This window comes from Hypomesus nipponensis, chromosome 9 (assembly GCF_054491055.1).
Source record: "Hypomesus nipponensis isolate SF chromosome 9, ASM5449105v1, whole genome shotgun sequence".
In the NCBI taxonomy this organism is placed as follows: Eukaryota; Metazoa; Chordata; class Actinopteri; order Osmeriformes; family Osmeridae; genus Hypomesus; species Hypomesus nipponensis.
This window is the reverse complement of record NC_140369.1, coordinates 1,397,501-1,404,796: the sequence shown is the minus strand read 5'-3', so window position 1 is coordinate 1,404,796 and position 7,296 is coordinate 1,397,501. Positions and strand designations below refer to the sequence as shown.

At 46.8% G+C, this 7,296-nt stretch overlaps 2 protein-coding genes across 8 annotated transcripts in view; both read right to left on the bottom strand.

Annotated features, from left to right (window-relative positions):
* smpd2b (sphingomyelin phosphodiesterase 2b) lies at positions 1–6,609 on the bottom strand. The gene is made up of 11 exons (XM_084705145.1): positions 6,199–6,609; positions 5,561–5,659; positions 3,856–3,952; positions 3,320–3,396; positions 2,565–2,658; positions 2,288–2,377; positions 1,785–1,867; positions 1,496–1,628; positions 1,305–1,409; positions 560–734; positions 1–386 (listed from the first exon to the last, which is right to left on the bottom strand). The coding sequence occupies exons 2-11, from the start codon at positions 5,632–5,634 to the stop codon at positions 7–9; spliced, it is 1,308 nt and encodes a 435-aa protein (XP_084561271.1). The 5' UTR covers positions 5,635–5,659; positions 6,199–6,609; the 3' UTR covers positions 1–6.
* A 101-nt stretch (positions 6,610–6,710) lies between these two features.
* tead3b (TEA domain family member 3 b) overlaps positions 6,711–7,296 on the bottom strand; it is a 31,549-nt gene continuing 30,963 nt past the window's right edge. For all 7 annotated transcript variants that reach the window (XM_084705138.1, XM_084705139.1, XM_084705140.1 and 4 more), the window contains one exon: positions 6,711–7,296. This exon is cut by the window's right edge and continues 1,920 nt beyond it. The gene's annotated coding sequence lies outside the window, so the exon portion shown is untranslated.

Below are 7,296 nucleotides of genomic sequence, written 5' to 3'. Positions count from 1 at the left end.
CTGTACCTACTCCTCCGCCTCCAGGGGGGGCAGCCTCTTCGTGGCCGCCCCCCTCAGCCTCTCCTGCAGGCTGCCCACGGCCAGCCTCATGTGGTCCTCGGCCCCCTGCAGGGCCTTCAGCTCCGCCGTGTAGAAGAGGTAGAGCATTCCGGTGACCAGCAGGGAGGCCAGGCCCAGCGCCCCCAGCAGGTAGAAGGAGGCGCTTGGGAAGGGCTGAGGGCCGCCCAGCCAAGGCACGGCAGCCATCACCACCTCCAGCAGTAGCAGGGCCACGCCCATCACCCCCGTACGAGCCGCCGTGTGACGCCGCCTCTCAGCGCAGTGCAGCCCCACCTTCACCTCTGTACGGGCCTCTGTCACCAGGTCCACCAGCTCCGCCACACGCCCTGGGGCGCGGGAAGGAGGGTGGGGTAGAGAGAAGGTGAAGGGGACGACGACAGGAGTTGGGGGTGAGGGTGAGAGGGTGACAGGGGTTAGGGTTAGACGATTTGAAGGTGCTTCCGTGCATCACATTCATGACTGACGGAGGGCCGGGGAGGCCCTGGAGGGGGCTGAGTACCTGCAGCACAGTCTGGCCCGGACCCCCAGTCCTCCTCCCCCCCCTGGGGGCCCCTGGGCCCCAGCCTCAGCGCCACGCTCAGGGCCTCGTGGTCGGAGTAGGGATGGGGCTGGTCCGGGACCGAGCCCTGGGTGGTGGACATGGACTCACACCGGAGCTCCACCCTGGACGAACCCTGAAATTAAAATTAGGCATTCAATTATATCATTATCATTTATTTTTGTTTTGTATTATTCACAAGTATAAGTATTTATTCATTCAGTCAATTGTTTATGTATTTATGTATATAGTTTTGGCCCCTATAATCCTCCATATAAGCCTGATATGAATAAAAAGAGTTACTGAGTTAAGAGTTTGTAGTCACTACTGTAACTACAAACAGCTGCCAAAAAAATCGAGAATATCTATTTGGGGTGGGGGAAAAAATGTATTCACATTCTAATCGCAATTCAGTTTTCTAGCATTTCACATCGATTCACAAATTTCAAAAATCTTGGAAAAATCGTGAATTGATTTTTTATCGAATCGTGACCTCAAGAATCGGATCGAATCAAATCGTGAGGTACCAAAAGATTCCCACCCCTAATTTCTGTACATAAAATGAATTACTTTTTAAAAATACAATTCTGTCAGTCCGTTTCATGTCTTGATGGTCTGAAAACAACATGACTGGAAACTGTATGACATGATAGCGACCATGACAACAGTAGCCCTGCTTCCTGCCCAGAGCAGGCGTGTGGCTCACCTTGATAAGGATGTAGTCTATGCGAATTCCCTTCTCGAAGGGCACCAGATCCTTCTTGTTGATGAAGCAGTTGTCGGCTATCAGGGTGATGCCATCCTCACACCCCTGCAAAACAGGAAGTGGTGAAGACAGTCACACCCCTGCAAACAGAAGTGGTTAGGGTTAGATGTGAGCGCTGGGGTGAGTCTCACGTGGAACGCGTCTGTCTCAGTGTAGCAGTCCCTGAGGCCGGTGGAGGCCATCAGCAGTCTGGTGCCCAGGTCCTGAGGGTGCATGTTCAGGTCCCCTCCCAGGATCACCATGTCCGCCCCGTTGGACGTGTGTCTGGAACAACCACACCCCCGTCTCACTATTAACACACAGTATGCAGCTCAAACCATTTACCCAGTTTAGTGTCTGTCTGTCTGTCTGTGTGTCTGTCTGTGTGTCTGTGTGTCTGTCTGTGTGTCAGTCAGTCAGTCAGTCAGTCTGCAGACATACCTGATGAAGTGCTGCAGCTGCCAGGCCTGGACCACTCTGTGAGGGAGGTAGGTGTCCTTCTCCCTGCTGTACTCTGCATGGAGCTACACACAACACACACGCAGATTACAGCTGGTGGGAGAGGAGGGGAGGAGGAGGAAAACAGAGGAGGAGAGGAGAGGTGGGTAAAGGGGTGGGGAGGTTAGGGAGGAGAACAGAGGAGGAGAGGAGAGGTGGGTAAAGGGGTGGGGAGGTTAGGGAGGAGAGATTAGAGAGGGGGAGAAGTGAGGAGGCATGGTGAGGGTTGAGGACAGGAGAGGAGGAGAGGAGAAAGGATGGGAGGAGAGAGGAGGAGAGGGGAAAGGATGGGAGGAGAGAGGAGGAGAGGGGAAAGGATGGGAGGAGAGAGGAGGAGAGGGGAAAGGATGGGAGGAGAGAGGAGGAGAGGGGAAAGGATGGGAGGAGAGAGGAGGAGAGGGGAAAGGATGGGAGGAGAGAGGAGGAGAGGTAAAAATAGGACTTACATGTGTGAGATAAACATGTGCTTTCAGTCTGCCTATCTCCAAGATGACCATGCCAACAGCTTTCCCACCAAACCAGTCTCCTTGGTGGACCTGAAGTTGGTGTGAGTCACAAACAGGCGGGGTAAACACAAACTGTCCTCAAATCATGACTCAGGGGATAATCACACGATACAGAGGACAGCACAGGGTTAGACTGGAGAGGCTCTTATAAATGTTTTTCAACACATAAATCACCCCTCCCAGACTGAGAGCTGTGTGTTGGGTCCTGCTGACTCACCATGTAAGGGTAACCATTTAAGGAGTAGCAGTACAGAAAGGCATCGTGGATCCTGTGTTTGGAGAAGGTGGCCAGTCCACTTCCTATGACACCACTGGAAACCAAATGAACAACATGGGGTCATAAAACACAAAAGAACACTGTCCAGCAAAACATAAGCAGAACCTGTAGAAGAGTAGAATCTATATGCAGTAGAATGTGTACAATCTAAGTAGAATTTATAGAAGAGTAGAATCTGTAGAAGAGAAGAATCTATATGCAGTAGAATGTGTACAATCTAAGTAGAATTTATAGAAGAGTAGAATCTGTAGAATAGTAGAATATATTTAAAATATTTGTCTATACTCGTCTTTTCGGACATGGTTGACGAAGAAAAGAAAACGGTTGGCTCCCAGTGATTTGCGCATTCACACAAATAATTTTGCTTTGTGTTCGGTGTGAACACAGCATACGTGGAATGTAAAATAAAATGTAACTACAGTAGAATCTGTGCATAATCTGAGGAGAATCTTAGAATTTTAATATAATATCAGTAGAATCTAAGAAAGTACAGCTCTGTCAGTCTAACACGTGGTTTTTGCAGAACACTCTTTAATGATTTAGCGAGGGGATTAGAACAAGGTGAGGGGGAAGTAAACTTTGATTAATCCAAAACTTGTGCCCCGGTAAGGAGGTCAGGGAAGTATTAAGAGAAGCTTGGGAAAATTCCTTTGCGTCTGGGAAAAAGCACGCAGACACCCACAAAACGAACTGACCTTTTGAAGTAATGAGAGTGAGGGTGGCTACTGGCAAGTTTATTTTTCAAGAAGAGGTAGTCTTTTTCACTCCATACCTGAGGGGAAAGAAGGAAGACACAGCTGAACACCAAACACATATAAGTGAAGCCATTCAGAATACATCTGTGGTGAACTGATACTTGAAAGATAAGGAAGGAGATTTGAAGGCCTTGGCCGTATGCCCAAACAGCGATGACAGCTGGGAGACTGAGAGAATGGAGGTGTCTTTAAGCAACATACCAACATATCACTTGGGTATGATGGGTATGAACAGGCTTGTGAGTGTGTGTGTGTGTGTGTGTGTGAGAGTGAGTGAGTGAGTGTGAGAGAGAGAGAGAGAGAGAGAGAGAGAGAGAGAGAGAGAGAGAGAGAGAGAGACAGAGAGAGAGACAGAGACAGAAAGATAGCCTGACAGGGAGAGAGTGCAAATATTTAGAGTGACTGAGTGTTCACAAAAAGGAGAAAGATAAATAGTGTGTGTGTGCGGGCGCACAAGTGTGTGTGTGGTAGCTAACCTCCTGCAGCAAGACGATATCATACCCCTCCCTGCTCAGTAGTTCCACAACCATAGCATAGCGCTGAGAACAGTGTTTGCTGAGGTAACGGATGCCCCTAAGAAGAGGAAGAAATTAGACAGCATGAACAACTGCACTGTGGGCTTTGACCCACTACACTGTGGGCTTTGACCCACTGCACTGTGAGCTTGGACCCACTGCACTGTGGGCTTTGACCCACTGCACTGTGGGCTTGGGCCCACTGCACTGTGAGCTTGAACCCACTGCACTGTGAGCATGAACAACTGCACTGTGGGCTTTGACCCACTGCACTGTGGGCTTTGACCCACTGCACTGTGGGCTTTGACCCACTGCACTGTGGGCTTGGACCCACTGCACTGTGGGTTTGGACCCACTGCACTGTGGGCTTGGGCCCACTGCACTGTGAGCTTGAACCCACTGCACTGTGAGCATGAACAACTGCACTGTGGGCTTTGACCCACTGCACTGTGGGCTTTGACCCACTGCACTGTGGGCTTTGACCCACTGCACTGTGGGCTTGGACCCACTGCACTGTGGGCTTGGACCCACTGCACTGTAGGCTTGGGCACACTGCACTGTGAGCTTGAACCCACTGCACTGTGAGCATGAACAACTGCACTGTGGGCTTTGACCCACTGCACTGTGGGCTTTGACCCACTGCACTGTGGGCTTTGACCCACTGCACTGTGGGCTTGGACCCACTGCACTGTGGGTTTGGACCCACTGCACTGTGGGCTTGGGCCCACTGCACTGTGAGCTTGAACCCACTGCACTGTGAGCATGAACAACTGCACTGTGGGCTTTGACCCACTGCACTGTGGGCTTTGACCCACTGCACTGTGGGCTTTGACCCACTGCACTGTGGGCTTGGACCCACTGCACTGTAGGCTTGGGCACACTGCACTGTGAGCTTGAACCCACTGCACTGTGAGCATGAACAACTGCACTGTGGGCTTTGACCCACTGCACTGTGGGCTTGGACCCACTGCACTGTAGGCTTGGGCCCACTGCACTGTAGGCAGTCCAGACGTATCTGTACCCAGATCACCGTTTAATCTGTATTTGGTGGCATGATCAATATTATTTATTGTCATTACGTGCCTTTTCAAATTTCCTGGCTAACATGCACGTCTACGATGCTACCATGTACCAAGTTTCAAAGAATGTTTCTAAAGGTTAAAAAAATATTTTTGAAAAAATAATTCTAATCAAAAGTTTCTAAAGGTTGAAAATATTTTGGGGGAAAAAGTTCAGAAAGGTTCAAAATATTTTGGGGAAAAAGTTCAGAAAGGTCGAAAAAATACTTTTGAAAAAAGGTTTCAAATAAAACGTTTCTAAAGTTTGAAAAAATATTTGGGGAGCAGGTTTTTAATAAATGTTTTGAAAGGTTGAAAATATTAAAACGTGACACTAAAACAGGTAGTAGTAATTGCTAATTGTTACTTAAGTGCATGTCAGAGCCCACACTTCTTTACTTTAACTTGAGTGAAAAAGTGGTAGGTACTTCCACTTTTACCAGGGTCTTTTTAAACATGAGTACTTCTACTTGAGGGAAGGGTGTGTTTTGGCATCTCTAGTAATACTTGGGTTAATACTTCAGAGTACTCAGTAACGTCATAATACTTAACATCCTCATTTGCGTCAGAAACGTAATAATACTTACGAAGACCATCACAGTACTCACCAGCAGTTTAGAGAGAACACTCTCAATCTGAGCGGGTCAATCGCTGCCATCGGAGCACTCGGGTCAGCAGTCATAGTGAACAACCGCAGAGCTTGGTTCCTGGACAGAACACAAAACTGACGACGTCAATCAGAGAAGAAAAACAAGATTGTTGTCGATAATAAACACTGACAATGCACATGAATGACCTCTGATACATAATTCTAGTAGCCTAGTTTTTACAGTCACCATTTAATGTGCTACACGGTGCAAAATGAAGAATGCCAGACAAGCACTATTCTTTGTAAAACTTTACATAGACCTACAAAATTCGACGTAAACAGGACTTGAAACACCAAATTCTCAGTAGATTCACATTGTCAAAATGTATTATTACACTGTGCTGAAGAAAGAAATCGTATCCGAAGTTAGATGAGATGCCCAGAGTGCAGTCTGTGTATAGTCATTACAGGGCCTGATGACGATTCTTGAAGTTCTAGATAGGTAGCTAAAACGTACTGGACTTCTGCTATATTTCTGAGTTTACATAACCAGTCACGGCCTCGTTGACCAGTATCACCAACTCATGTTATTTCGCCAGTAAAGGTGACACATTGCTTTTGATATAGCTAGCTAATATTTCAACTGAATGAACTTACCGGGCTTGGGGTTGATGATAGCTGGTTCGCAGTGAGGTGCAACGGTGGAGTGACTTCTGCAATGTCAACAGACACCGACTGATAGACCACAGCGTGACAGTTCAAACTGATCACACACAACCAGAGACATATAGAAGTAACTAGCTACCATTGGTTAACATTACGAACATAACTAAGAAGGTGCCAAATTTGGTAACTGACCAGCTAAATGTATACACTAGCTAGCTAGCTAGCTAGCTACAATCTGGTTGAAAACAAGCCTTCAAAATAAAAGTACCCTGCTCGCTGACTCCTCTGGACTAGATACGTTTAGCGTTAAAACAACTGAACTTGGGAACATCGATAACATTTATGACAAACACTATAAGTTATCCTTGAGTCGTTGCAGAATCATAAAGAGCAAGTCCTTTGACAGTATTGCGGTCTCAATTGAGAACATGAAAAACTACTTCTAGTTTGGAATCTTCCATCATTACTGCAATGTCTTTTTAGCAATGCAATAAGACTCAGACTGACTAAACCAACATATTTAATAGGTTTTCTGGGGAACATTTCCCAAAAGGCACCATGGGTCTTTTATTGTCAGGATACACATTTTGATTTGATTATATAATACAACCCCTTTACTCTGAAGATAACAGATAATACAAAAAGGCAATGCACAATGGTAACTAAGGCCTAAAGAACCCCCCTTCAACCAAAAACTTGCCAACACCGTTTTGATTATGATACAGAAGATCTCACCAATGTCAACACAAACACACATTTTCAATGGATGCATATGGCGTCCACTGAAAGTCCAAAATAACAAATAAAAACAATATTAATCATGATTATGGTAATAAAAAAACAAGATACTGTAAAAAAAAAAAAAGAAGACAAACATCTGAGAAATCTGCTAGTAAATGTTTAGCAGTTGTTTAGCATGACATTCAAGGCCAGGTGTGAGTCCACCTCAGGGTCTGATACATGATAAGTGTGAGACAGACAGGTTCAAAGTAGATAAGACTGCCTCCCTCTCTCGCTCTCTGTCTCCCTCTCTCGCTCTCTGTCTCCCTCTCTCGCTCTCTGCCTCCCTCTCTCGCTCTCTGTCTCCCT

Excerpts from the sequence above, each read along its gene's own strand:
- smpd2b (XM_084705145.1), bottom strand. The coding sequence starts at position 5,634 with ATGACTGCTGACCCGAGTGCTCCGATGGCAGCGATTGACCCGCTCAGA. Across the intron at positions 3,953-5,560 it reads GTGTTCTCTCTAAACTGCTG|GGGCATCCGTTACCTCAGCA; the intron begins GTGAGTACTGTG and ends TCCTCTTCTTAG. Across the intron at positions 1,410-1,495 it reads CTGAGACAGACGCGTTCCAC|GGGTGTGAGGATGGCATCAC; the intron begins GTGAGACTCACC and ends CCTGTTTTGCAG.